The sequence below is a fragment of the Hylobates moloch genome, unplaced genomic scaffold, assembly GCF_009828535.3.
Source record: "Hylobates moloch isolate HMO894 unplaced genomic scaffold, HMol_V3 SCAFFOLD_21, whole genome shotgun sequence".
NCBI classification, from domain to species: domain Eukaryota; kingdom Metazoa; phylum Chordata; class Mammalia; order Primates; family Hylobatidae; genus Hylobates; species Hylobates moloch.
The window spans coordinates 25,184,172-25,197,380 of record NW_026652296.1 but is presented as its reverse complement, the minus strand read 5'-3'; the positions used below and the strand labels follow the sequence as shown (position 1 = coordinate 25,197,380).

Below are 13,209 nucleotides of genomic sequence, written 5' to 3'. Positions count from 1 at the left end.
CCCTTCCAGCCACCGGGAGCACTCACCCACTGCCGTCCATGGGCTCAGGCCGCTGAGCAGGGGTCCCCGTTTCCTCCTCCTCTTTCTCCTCCTCTGGCCTGGCTCCCAGCAGAGGCTGAGCCTCCACCGCCGCACCCTCAGTTCCCTCCCTGGCCCTGGACCCTCGGCCCAATTGCTCCTCCAAGCGGCCTGCGCGACCTGCCCCGGGGCAGCAAGGGTCAGTGGGCGCCAGGCTGAGGGCCGGAACCCCCCCTCAACCACCTCTGCCTCAATAGAAGTCAGAACCCACCCCTTACTGAAAGTCAACAGCCCCTTCCAGGGTTCTAAGGTCTGAAATGAGAGTGCCCACCCTCAAACCCACGGCACTCGGGTTTAGCTAGGCCACACACCAATGGAGATCTCGAAGCTGATAGGCTGGGAGGCCACGGCGAGGTCGATCATGGTGGCCTCGAAGAGCACACCGAAAAGCAAGAAATCTTCACAGGGCGCCAGGACATTCTGGGGGAGGCCGTCAGGCTGGAGTCAGCACCTACTCTCCCAGGGAACAGCCTGGACTATGCTTGGCCGCAATGCCCACATAAAGAAGTGCGACCAAGGCTTGGAAGTCACTGCAGGTTTCTTACTCCCTCTCCCTCCTCGCGGCCCCAGCATTGGCCCTGGGTATGGGTCGTCTCTCCCACAACATGTGTGCATATACCAGAGCCCATGTGGGCATACACCTCACTCTTCGCCCAGGCCCCCAAATTGAGACCCCTGTCGTGGTGTTTAATGCCTGAGAGTGGATTCCACCTTCCAGAGCTGAGGGGACCCCGCCCCCTTTGCTACCCCCCAGCCCCCACCTCTGGCAGCGGCAGCAGCTCCTCCACCTCCACCTCCATGGCACTGGGAATCTCAGGCCCCTCGGCACAGGGGCTGGCGTCCACGTGCTGCGGAACCGCCTTTGGGGTCTGATCCCTTCTGGCTTTCTTTTTCTTCTTTCGGGTGAGCCGAGACAACGTGGACCCCTGCTGGGCCCGGGGAGGCTCAGGTTCAGCTCTCCCTTCCAACACCTGCACGGACACAGCCAGCAGAAGGCGGCCGCGGAACCAAATGCCTTGGCCAACGCCTTCGTTGAGACCTTGAAGACCATCCCGGAGCCCCGCGCTGGGGGGCGAGCCATAGAGGGGCACCCAGGCCGGGCCGAAGGTAGGATTAAACCCCGCTGTGGGGAACAAGAGCAGCGTGTTGGAGGGGAGCGCGGGGAGGGCGAGTGCTGGTAAATCTCTGCACCTCACCCTGATCTCCTCCAAGTATTCGGGGCTGAGGGCAGGGGAGGGGGACTAAGCCGCTCTGAAAGGGAAGAAGTTGGTCAGCAGTTGCGGACGCGCCCCTGTGAAACACGACCTGGGGGGCCTCCAAAACAGCTCAGCGCCCCAAGGAGCTAGAAACCGCGGGAGCCCGGGCTCGGGGGGACGCAGCCTGAGCTCTGGGGGCGGAGTCGGGATTGATTGGGGCGGGGTCGGGATTGGGGCGGGGGCGGGATTGGGGCGGAGCTACGGGCGATCCGCCAGGCCTGGGGGTCGGGGAAAGGAGTGGACCGGCAGTGTCAGCGCGTGCACAGCTGTAGAAGGGTGGGACTGGGCTGGTTACTGGACAGGCGGCTGTGGTCAGAATTTTGCCAACGGAGCCAAACCGATGGTGGGGTTCACAGTCTGGGGGCGGCTTGAAGCAGTTTGTTTTGCGGGCGGACCAGCCCTCCTAGGCGGAGCGGGGTCGCGAGGATGGGGCTTGCGGTTGGGAATGGGCCCTACAGCGCCCTATGGACCGAGGCGAGTGAGGCCGGATTTGCCGCGGCCGGAAGCTCTCACCAGCGCGGCCCGGATGGGAGATCCGCCTCAAGTCCAGCACGTGCGTAGCGAGGGCCGCGTCGACCAGGGGCGCGTCGTCCCGCAGCTGCAGGCGGAGGCTGCGCGTCAGCGGCGGGAAGAGCTCCACGAAGCTCAGCTGCTCGTTCCACTCGGGCGCCGCCGCTTCGGCGCGCACCGACGTCTCACCCTGAAGGTGGCGTTAAAGACAGGAGGAGGGAGATCAGCGCGGAGTCGGGGCCGGAGCCTCGGCGCCGTGGGCCACGGAGGGACTTACCTCCTGCCCCAGGAAAGACACCCGCACATAGGGCTCCACCAGGACGCGCTGGTCGTGCAGGGCGCGGGCCAGGCTGCCCAGCAGCCCGGGGCGCAGCGCGGGAAGACCCTCGGCGCGGTACAGACGCACGCGGAGCCGCGCCCACGGCCTCTCGGCGGGCACCCCGCGCGGCAGGAGCAGGTTCCTAGGGGAGGGGGCACCGAGCCGGGGGGAGAAACTGGGATCTCGGCCCCTCCCCTTATCCGCGCCCCACGGCCACCCCCGGATCCATGTACCCCTCCCCACCTCACCCCGGCTCACTTGTCGATGTCCGAACAGTGCCCTGGGGCCGGGGGTAACATTGGAGGGGGCAGGTCCCCGCGCGCCCTCACGGACAAGGTGACCTTAACAAAACCCTTGGTCCCGGCGCGGGTGTCCCGGGGATCATGCAGCGGAGCCCATCTTTGGTAGAATTGGCCATCTAAGGGCGAAGGGGCGAGCCAGGGGTAAGGGGCGACCGGTGGGACGCACAGGGTGGCCGTGAGGCTGTCATCGGAGTGACGGACAATGGCCAGGGCTTCTCTGGCTCAGCAGGGAGGAGCGGAAGTGCCAAGAATTCAGAGATGGCCCTCTCCGAAGTGAGTGTATAGGGGTCCATGCGGAGTCACCGCAGGGTCAATCTCTGGGGCCCTTGTCCGTGCAGAGTCTCAATAAGGGGACGATTCCATACCTGGCTGGTCCAAGATGATGCCCAGGTCCATCCTGAAGGTGCCTATCCGGGTGGCCATAAAGGGGAGGGTCTGCGAGTGGAAAGCCTGGGGGGAAGGTGGTGTTAGTCCTGCAGCTTTCCCATCCCCCCTTCTCTGAAGGACATTGGTCACCCCTACCCCACTCACCGTGATCTCCAGCAGCAAGTCTTGGAGGCGAAGCCGTGTGTCATGAAATTCGAACAAGAAGTACTGAATTGAAGTGGGGATGAGAGGTTAGATGTGAAGGGCTCCCGCCAGCTTACCCAGGTCTCTTGCTCAGAAGACCCTCCTTCTCCCACCCCCAACCCTCTCACTGCAACCTTTTCCTGGATCAGCAACCCCCCAAACCCAATCCATAGGCCCAGCATCTGGCTCCATTTCCACCTAGGCCGCACCCCCTCCGGGAATAGTTCTCACATCAACCCCTCCCATTCTGTCAGGCTCGCCCTCTTCTGTGGTGGCACCCACCTCATTGTAGAAGGGGCAATTGGTCCCACGCTGTGTGGCGGTCACACGGCGCTGTTCCCCCACTTGCACGGCCACATAGGGGTTAATGTTGACTCCAACCAGTTTCTGGGCTTCCAGCACGGTGACTCCCACCTGAGAGGTACAGAAAGATGAGGAAAGGAAGCCAGACCTTCCTGGGTGGAGGGAAAGAACAATGGTGCCAGAAGAGGTAGTACTCCCAAGGGTTAGGCCTTGGAAAAAGAGCAGTACCTGGAAGTCTTGAGCTCTGGACACCTGGAAGGGATCCCCATGGGCCAGGGCCCTGGTGCGGCTGGAGAGAAGCTTAAGGTTAGCACTCACTTGGTCCCTCCCCTGCACACGCGCACGCGTGCACACACACACACGCGCACACACACACGCTTGGTGCTGGGAATGATGTTTTCTCTCCCTGTGAATTTTTGGATTCCAAGTCCTTCAGGTCATGTCTTGCTGCCTCTATCTCAACCCTACACCCAGAATTTGACTCATTCCTGGAGCCGGAAACCATTCATTCATGCAACAGAGGTTTATTGAGTACCTACTATGTGCTAACACTGTCCCAAGCACTGGGACGCTGTAGTGAAGAGACAAATCTTGCCCTCATCAAGCTCTCATCCCCTGCATGTGTGTGAGCCACTGTAACTATGTGTGTGAACATGGCAGTGTCTATGCCTATGAGCAAGTGACCAGAGAATCCACCTTTCCCACACACCCTGGGACGGTGTGTTTGTGAGGGCAGATGGGTGTGGGAGCAGGTGTGCCATGGGTACAAGTTACCTCTTGAGGGGGCTGAACATAACACCAGAAAGTTCCACGTCAGGCTCATCATCCAGGTCCTGCTCCAGCTCAAGCTCCAGCTCATTCTCATCGTCCTGCTGGCCTAGGCTTCGAGCTAGCCTGCGGCCTAGAGCCACTGCCCGCCGCTCCAGCTGGGCCTCCCCAGGCCTGATAGGAAAGGCCCTCAAGGGACATGCCTGGAACCCATCACCCATCTCCGGGCAATCCCTTGACTTCCTGGAGCCTTGGACTGACCCCTGACCCTTGAACTGATCCCACTGATCCTAGGACCAGTTATTGACCTTGTGGCTGACTTCACTGTTCGCAGGACAGACTCTTAACCCTGGGACCTTTCTAATTCCAGAACTGACCTCTGATTCTAGGACTGACCTCTGATCCTGGAACTGATTCAGTTCTGACCCAAGACCCTGGGGCTGCCCCCATATCACTGGCTCCTAACTCCAAGACTGACCTCGGTGACTCCAGGTCATCCCCACATACTTACTCCAGTTCCTGGAAGCCCACATTGGGGATGATTAACTCCAAGCTGGGGGGAAATAAATGAAAGGACTAAGACGAACATTCCTGGCTACAGAGCAGCACCTGCTCAGCACACGTCCAAGGGTCACTGAATCGGCAGATCCAGAGTGGAACTGGGCACTACTTCTCCCTTTCCAGGGTCTGCCTGGGCTGGGACCACCAGGTCTTGCTTCAGTTGCTGGGGGGATTACCTGTCCTGGATGGGTGCCCCAAAGTCCTCCTCTGACCAGGCTCCAGTAGCGCCCTCTGGGGGCTGGTACTTCAGGTCAAGCTCCACCTGGATCTAAAACCAGATACAGTATCCCCTAGGGGCCCCCCTCTAACTGCCCTGGGTCTAAGAGAGGCCCAAGGACAATGCCAATGCCTTTTGCTCCAGGCAGCAGAGATCTTTCTGGCCAGCATCCATGGTGCCTTGTGGTTCCTCTCTGATCATTAATAATGTAGACTACTCATAACCTATTACGAAATAAGTAACTAGGCAAGTTTCCTCGTTATTTATTTTCTTTCTTCTTCTTTTTTTTTTTTTTTTTCATTTTTAGTATTGATGAGGTCTTATTATGTATGTTGCCCAGGCTGGTCTTGAGCTCCTGAGCTCAGATGATCCTTCTGCTTTAGCTTCCCAAAGTGCTGGGATTACAGGCATGAGCCACTGTGCCCAGCCACAAGTTACCTCTTGAGGCCCAACAGGATTCCAAAATTCTCTCATTTTTGTTGGAAATCCCTTACGGTGGCCTTCAGTACTCTGCCTGGTCTGGCCCCACCAACCTTTCCAGCTCCATCTCACTCCAGGCACCCCAGCTGTGCTCCTTCAAGGTGCTGGGCTTTTGCATATGCCTTTTCCTCTGCCTGGAACATTCTCTCCTCCCAGTTAACATCTATTATCCTTCAAGTCTAAGCTCAGGCACTATTTCCTCAGGGAACCTTCTCTGGCCCCCAAGTAGATCATACTCCCCTGTTGTACCCTCTCCCAGCCCCTACCAGCTTTCTTCTAACACCTGCCAGTTCCAGTTTCACATTTACTTGTGTGAATATTTGTTTAATGTTTGCCTCCCTTCCAAGGGTGTGAATCCTTATCTGGTTTTGCTCACCACGGAATCCTCATTGCTCAGCTCAGCATTTGGCTTATCATAAGAGCTCAACAAATGATGACAGACTGAACAAAAAATTTCCACATTATATAAATGAGAAAACAGCTTCCAGGCCAGGTGCAGTGGCTCATGCCTGTAATCCCAGCACTTTGGGGGGCCAAGGAGGGTGGATCACAAGGTCAGGAGTTCGAGACCAACCTGGCCAAGATGGTGAAACCCAGTCTCTCCTGAAAATAAAAAAAATTAGCCGGGCGTGGTGGTGGGCGCCTGTAGTCCCAGTTACTTGGGAGGCTGAGGCAGGAGAATCGCTTAAACCTGGGAGGTGGAGGTTGCAGTGAGCCGAGATTGCACCACTGCATTCCAGCCTGGGTGACAGAGCGAGATTCCATCTCAAAACAAAACAAAAAAAAGAAAACAGCTTCCAAATGCTAAAGAACTTGTACAAGTTCCCAGACAGGAAATGGCAGATCTGAGATTTGAAGTTAGGTCCATGTCTACTAGGCTATGAGCCCTTCCATGAAACACCAGGAAAATCCAGCCAGGTTCATCTTTGTCTCCCAAAAGAATTGATTGCTGAAAGGAATCCTGGCTAGAGGCCTTGTTACCACTCCTCTCTGGGTCTTAGGTTTTCCCCTGTGAGAAATGGAACCCTTCATCTAGAGGTACTTGAGGGTGGCAGCCTGGGGGCCGGAGGGGCTCACCGGGGACACTCGAAGATTCTCATCCACTAGGGCTTCCCGTAGCACCAAATGCCCAGCATTCTGTAGCTGCTGCAGGGAGATTACCAGGGTCCCTAGAGGCCTAGGGGAGTGGCATAGAGCAAAACAGTGACCCAGGGGAATGGCTCTAAGTCACCCCCAGCCCGACCTGCATCCCTGTCTCCCCAGGCCTACTCACCTAGGGCTGAATACACGGCTGCAGTTGACCACCTGCACAGACAGACACTCCCCAGCCAGTGGAGCCCCATAGTGGGGCCATCGGAACAGCTGGGGACAGGAGGAAGCTTGTGACACCCATGCTGTGCTGATCCTAAACTCTAATCCAAAGCCTATTCTTGGCTGGGTGCGGTGGCTCACGCCTGTAATCCCAGCACCTTGGGAGGCCAAGGCAGGCAGATCACTTGAGATCACGAGTTCAAGACCAGCCTGACCAACATGGTAAAACCCATTCTCTACTAAAAATACAAAAATTAGCCAGGCATGGTGGTACATGTCTGTAATCCCAGCTACTCAGGAGGCTGAGGCAGGAGACTAGCTTGAACTTGGGAGGTGAAGGTTCCAGTGAGCTGAGATTGTGCCATTGTACTCCAGCCTGAGTGACAGAGGCCCTGTCTAAAAAAAAAAAAAAAAACAAACAAACAACAAAAAAAAACTATTCCTAACCCTCAGACAGGAGCCAATCCTCCAGACTTAGAGCTAACTTTAGGTCTAACGTCCCCAAACCTGGAAGGGATCCCTGCACATGGGTTTGAATCTGAGTGAGGGCTGATCTGGGGCTAACTAGTGACCAAGAATGAATTCCCCCAGTCTTGCAACTAATTTGTTCCAATCTGGGTCTGATCTCTCAGGTCTCAAACTGACCCCACCTCCCAAGACTATACTTCCCCAAACCCAGGAATGAGCCCCTGAACCCCAGGTTGGACTTGGATGGGAGACAGATCAGGAACCAACTGTACTGACCTCACCGATATCTGCTTCTTGACCACAGTGAATTTTTCTTGTTTTCTGGGTAAATCCTGCTCAGAACTGAAACTAGTCATATATCAGCCCCTCCCCCCACACAAAAAAAAATAATTTGCTTCCCCCACCCTTGGCCCAGTTTCAAGTCCCTCCTGGATTCACCCTTAAAGAAAGGTAGACAATGGGAAGGAGAGGCAGAGGGTTGGAGATACCAGGGTGGGTGGAGAAAAGAGATGGGCTATAGAGATGGGAAGGCATTGGGTCAAGGGCCCAGGGAATGGAGGATCCAGAGCCCCCAGTTTCAAATGTCCTTAGGGCACCCCTGCAAGCCTCACCTCGAAAGGTGAGCTTCACTTGTCGGTCGTGGGTGCCGGTCAGCCCTGTTAGTCGTTGCACGCGTACCGTCAGAGCCATGGTCCCAGTGGCACTGGCACTTCCTCTGCCCATCTGCCCTTCTGCCCACCAGCCTGCCCACCTTAATCGCCTCTGACTCACTGGACTCACCCAGCAGGTTTAGCAATCCCTGCCCTTTAGTCAAACACACAGGGAGCAGGCCTGAGGGTCATGGGTGGGGAGGGAAGAAAGGACCAAGAGATAGGGGTAAGGTCCTGGAGGTAATTCAGCCCTCCCTGCCTCCACCAGCTGCAAGCTGGCAGGACTGCCTCAGCCTGCATCCTCAGGGAGTGAGAGCTGTGATAGGGTGGGAGGGAGGCAAGGGGAGTGAACAGGACCCCAGCCTGCTCCCCACCAGCCGATGAGGCCTCAAGGACATGGACCTCATGCCTTTTCGTTTCTTTTTTCTTTGTTTTCTTTTTTTTTTTTTTTTTTTTGAGATGGGGTCTTGCTCTGTCATCCAGGCTGGAGTGCAATGGCACGATCTCAGCTCACTGCAACCTCTGCCTCCTGGGTGCAAGCAATTCTTCTGTCTCAGCCTCCCGGGTAGCTGGAATTTCGGGTGTCCATCACCACAGCCAGCTAATTTTTTGTATTTTTAGTACAGACAGTGTTTTGACATGTTGGCCAGGCTGGTCTCGAACTCCTGATCTCAGGTGATCTGCCCGCCTTAGCCCCCCCAAAGTGCTGGGATTATGGGCATGAGCCACCGTGCCCGGCCTCTCCTCTTTTCTATCTCTCTCTCTTTTTTTTTTTTTACTTTCTTTCTTCCTTTTTACTTTCTTTATTTTTTCCTGAGATGAAGTCTCGCTCTGTCGCCCAGGCTGGAGTGCAGTGATGTGATCTTGGTTCACTGCAACCTCTGCCTCCTGGATTCAAGCAATAGTCCTGCCTCAGCCTCCCACATAGCTGAGATTACAGGAGCCCGCCACCATGCCCGGCTAATATTTTTATTTTTAGATGGAGTCTCCCTCTGTCACCCAGGCAAGAGTGCAAGGGTGTGATCTTGGCTCACGGCCACCTCTGCATCCCGGGTTCAAGCAATTCTCCTGCCTCAGCCTCCCAAGTAGCTGGGATTACAGGCATATGCCACCATATCTGGCTAATTTTTGTATTTTTTTAGTACAGATGGGGTTTCACCCTATTGGCCAGGCTAGTCTCAAACTCCTGACCTTGTGATCCGCCTGCCTTGGCCTCCCAAAGTACTGGGATTACAGGCATGAGTCGCTGCGCCCTGGCTAATTTTTGTATTTTTAAGTAGAGACGGGGTGTCACCATGTTGGCCAGGCTGGTCTCGAATTCCTGACCTTCAGTGATCTGCCCATCTCAGCCTCCCAAAGTGCTGGGATTACAGGAGTGAGCCACCATGCCCAGCCCCTTCTTTTCTTTTTCCTTTTTTTAAGGCAAGATCTCACTCAGTTACCCAGGCTGAAGTACAGTGGTGCAATCAAGGCTCACTGCAGCCTTAATCTCCCAGGCTCAGCCTCCTAGGTAGCTGGAACTACAGGCATGTGCCAGTGGGCCTGGCTAATTTTTGTATTTTTTGTAGTGATGGGGTTTTGCCATGTTGCTCAAACTGGTCTCAAATTCCTGGCCTCAAGTGATCCTCCCACCTTGGACTCTAAGTGCTGGGATTACAGATGTGAGCCACCACACCTGGCCTCATGTTGTTTCTTGTTCATCTTCCTGTTCTCAGTGCCCAGATCAGGGTTTGGCACATGGTAGACCCTTAAAACACTGAACAAATGGATGAACTAATAAATGAATCCCTTAGCCCTCAGAAGTAGTGCTGTAGGCATTCAACACATTTATTGAATTAAAAAGTGATTAAATGTGTGTTCCTAGCTTGCAACATAGTAAGCATTCAGCTGGAAGCCAGGTGTCCTTAACTTGGGGTCCTAAGATCCTAGTGGGACCATAGAAAGGCTCCATGGAGGCTGCAAATCTTTGAAATTTTCTGCAAAATGTTGGGCGTGTGTACACTTTTATGGACAAAGAGCTCATCACTTCGGTTAATAACCCTAAAACAGATGTACAATACTTTTGCTGAGTGAAGTCATGAATGTATCTTGAAATCTGAACCCATAATATGTGAAAGTATGTATTCATTGGAGTTCACAGCCAGGCCTTTTATATATATATATATATATATATAATTTTTTTTTCAGAAAGGATCTTGCTCTGTCACCCAGGCTGGAGTGCAGTGGCACAATTACAGCTCACTACAGCCTCAACTTCCCAGGCTTAAGTGATATTCCTGACTCGGCCTCCCTAGTAGCTGGGTCTACAGGCTCATGCAATCATACCAGCTAGTTTTTTTAAGAGGTGGGGTCTCACTGTGTTGCCCAGGCTGGTCTCCTGGGCTCTAGCAATCCTCCTTCCTTGGCCTCCCAAAGTGCTGGGATTACAGGCATGATCTACCATGTCCTGCACCTTCTATTTGCAGGACTTGTGCTATGGCACCCTGCAGGGTGTGCAGCCAGAGAGAGGAGAATCACATGTGTCTGTCTGCCAGTAACTTCATGACTCCAATAACTAACACAGCCTAGAAAGACTGGAATTACCCTGAGAGCAGAAAGGGTCAGGGCCCAGGAGCTCAGATGAGGGAGACCAGAGGCGCTTCCCCAAAAAAAGGAATGTTTAAAATGAGTTTAGGCTCCCGGGAGGCGGAGCTTGCAGTGAGCAGAGATTGCGCCACTGCACTCCAACCTGAGCGACAGAGCGAGACACTGTCTCAAAAACAACAACAACAACAACAACAACAAAAATGGGTTTAGGCTCAGCACAGTGGCTCACGCCTGTTGGGAGCCCAAGACAGGAGGATTGCTTGAGCCCAGGAGTTCGAGGCTGCAGTAAACTGTAATCATGCCACTCCACTCCAGTCTAGGCTATTAATAGAGCAAAACACTGTCTCAAAAAAAAACAATTTTTTTTTTTTTTTAAAGAAAAGAAAGCAGCCGGGTATGGTGGCTCACTGCTGTAATCCCAGCACTTTGGGAGGCCAAAGCAGGTGGATCACAAGGCCAAGAGTTCAAGACATCCTGGCCAACATGGTGAAACCCCATCTCTACTAAAAATACAAAAATTAGCCGGGCATGGTGGCATGCACCTGTAATCTCAGCTACTCAGGAGGCTGGGGCAGGAGAATCACTTGAACCGGTGAGGCAGAGGTTGCAGTGAGGCAAGATCGGGCCATTGCATTCCAGCCTGGGCCAACAGAGTGAGACTCCACCTCAAAAGAAAAGAAAATTGGCTTACAGCAGTAGTCCCCAACCTTTCTGGGCACCAGGGACCGGTTTTGTGGAAGACAATTTTTCCATGGACAGGGTGGGGCGGCAGGGGCGGCGGGTGGAGACGTTGGTTTGGAGATGAAACTCTTCCACCTCAGATCATTAGGCATTAGATTCTCATGAGGAGCACACAACCTAGATCCCTCACATGCACAGTTACCAATAGGGCTCGCGCTCCTGTGAGAATGTAATGCTGCCGCTGATCTGACAGGAGGCGGAGCTCAGGTGGTGATGCTCCCTTACCCACTGCTCACCTCCTGCTGTGCATCCTGGTTCCTAACAGGCCATGGACTGGTACCAGTCCGTGGCCTGGGGGTTGGGGACCCCTGGCTCAAAGGACAGGAGCTAAGAGCAAAGATAGAAACCCAGGCAGTGGGAAGAAATGCTGAACGTGTTCTGGGCCACGTAATGTGTACAGTTTGGCCTGAACACAAGGAATGTACTGGGCGGCGGCAGCAGCAGCAGATAAGATTAGACAGAGGAGCTGGGTCTTGCTGTGTGACCTTGAGCCAGTCATGGTCCCTTCCTGTGCTTCAGCTTTTCCGTCTCAGTACTGGGTTGGAAATCCCTGTTCTGCCTATTTCTCCATTGTTGTTGTTTTGAGATGGAGTCTCACTCTGTCACCCAGGCTGGAGTGCAGTGGTGTGATCTTGGCTCACTGCAACCTCCACCGCCCAGGTTCAAGTGATTCTCCTGCCTCAGCCTCCCGAGTAGCTGGGATTAACAGATGTGCACCACCATACCTGGCTAATCTTTTTATTTTTAGTAGAGATGGGGTTTCACCATGTTGGTCAGGCTGGTCTTGAACTCCTGACCTCAGCTGATCTGCCCTTCTAGGCCTCCCAAAGTGCTGGGATTACAGAAGTGAGCCACTGCACCTGGCCAGTTGTTATGTATTCAAATGAGTTTGAGGGTCTAAAACACATCAGACAAGAGGGACAGGCTGTTCTGTTTTTTAAAAAGGCCCAGATTAGACCTGAAACCCTCAGATGCTGGGGGAAGGCTTCACCTCCCCACAGTCTTTTTTTTTTTTTTTTTTTTTTAAGACAGTGTTGGCCAGGCACAGTGGCTCACGCCTATAATCCCAGCACTTTGGGAGGCTGAGGAAGGCAGATCAAGAGGTCAGGAGATTGAGACCATCCTGGCTAACATGGTGAAACCCCATCTCTAATGAAAATATAAAAAATTAGCCAGACGTGGTGGTGGGCACCTGTAGTCCCAGCTACTCAGGAGGCTGAGGCAGGAGAATGGTGTGAACCTGGGAGGCGGAGCTTGCAGTGAGCCAACATCGCGCCACTGTACTCCAGCCTGGGTGACAGAGCAAGACTCCGTCTCAAAAAAAAAAAAAAACAGTGTCTCACTCTGTTGCCCAGGCTGGAGTACAGTGGTGCGATCTCAGCTCACTGCAACTCCGCTTCCCAGGTTCAACCAATTCCCTAACTCACCCTCCCCAGTAGTTGGGATTACAGGCATGCACCACCACGCCTGGCTAATTTTTGTATTTTTAGTACAGAGACGGGATTTCACTATGTTGGTCAGGCTGGTCTTGAACTCCTGACCTTGTGAGCCCACCTCAGCCTCCCAAAGTGCTGGGATTACAGGCGTGAGCCACTGTGCCCGGCTCACCTCTATTAAAAGGACCCAAAGGAGTTAACGGACAGAAAACGTGGCAGAGGCAGAGATGGGGTGATATGGACCAGAATTTGTAGTTTTGCAGTGCCTTCGCCTTCCTCTCCCTTCTTCCGTGTGGGCCCTGTGGCACATAATGAAGCAAGGTATTGATGTCATCCCTCTGGAGCCTGGCATGGGCATCTCCCCTCTGGGCTAGAACATAGCTTAACAGATTGTCCGTGTGCCTCAACCCCTCAAAAACTGCCACTTCCAGTTCCTAACATTCTTGTTTTGTTTTGAGACGAAGTCTTGCTCTGTCACCCAGGCTGGAGTGCAGTGGTGCGATCCCAGCTCACTGTGACCTCCCCCTCTCGGGTTCAAGTGGTTCTTCTGCCTCAGCCTCCCAAGTAGCTGGAAGTACAGGCACACGCCACCACACCCAGCTAATTTTTGTATTTTTAGTAGACACGGAGTTTCACCATATTGTCCAGGTTGG

At 54.1% G+C, this 13,209-nt stretch overlaps 1 protein-coding gene across 1 annotated transcript in view; it reads right to left on the bottom strand.

Annotated features, from left to right (window-relative positions):
* LOC116461362 (fer-1-like protein 4) overlaps positions 1-7,889 on the bottom strand; it is a 48,812-nt gene extending 40,923 nt beyond the window's left edge. Inside the window, exons 1-17 of the mRNA XM_032143053.2 lie at positions 7,755-7,889; positions 7,420-7,475; positions 6,638-6,726; positions 6,442-6,541; positions 4,844-4,935; positions 4,618-4,659; positions 4,113-4,280; positions 3,567-3,627; positions 3,318-3,449; positions 2,997-3,059; positions 2,831-2,915; positions 2,422-2,581; positions 2,122-2,305; positions 1,848-2,034; positions 840-1,201; positions 390-498; positions 27-198 (exon numbers count right to left, since the gene is read on the bottom strand). Coding sequence (XP_031998944.2) covers positions 27-198; positions 390-498; positions 840-1,201; positions 1,848-2,034; positions 2,122-2,305; positions 2,422-2,581; positions 2,831-2,915; positions 2,997-3,059; positions 3,318-3,449; positions 3,567-3,627; positions 4,113-4,280; positions 4,618-4,659; positions 4,844-4,935; positions 6,442-6,541; positions 6,638-6,726; positions 7,420-7,475; positions 7,755-7,866 — 2,174 coding nt within the window. The 5' untranslated portion in view covers positions 7,867-7,889. The remainder of the gene's footprint in view (positions 1-26; positions 199-389; positions 499-839; positions 1,202-1,847; positions 2,035-2,121; positions 2,306-2,421; positions 2,582-2,830; positions 2,916-2,996; positions 3,060-3,317; positions 3,450-3,566; positions 3,628-4,112; positions 4,281-4,617; positions 4,660-4,843; positions 4,936-6,441; positions 6,542-6,637; positions 6,727-7,419; positions 7,476-7,754) is intronic.
* Positions 7,890-13,209: the final 5,320 nt, after the last annotated feature.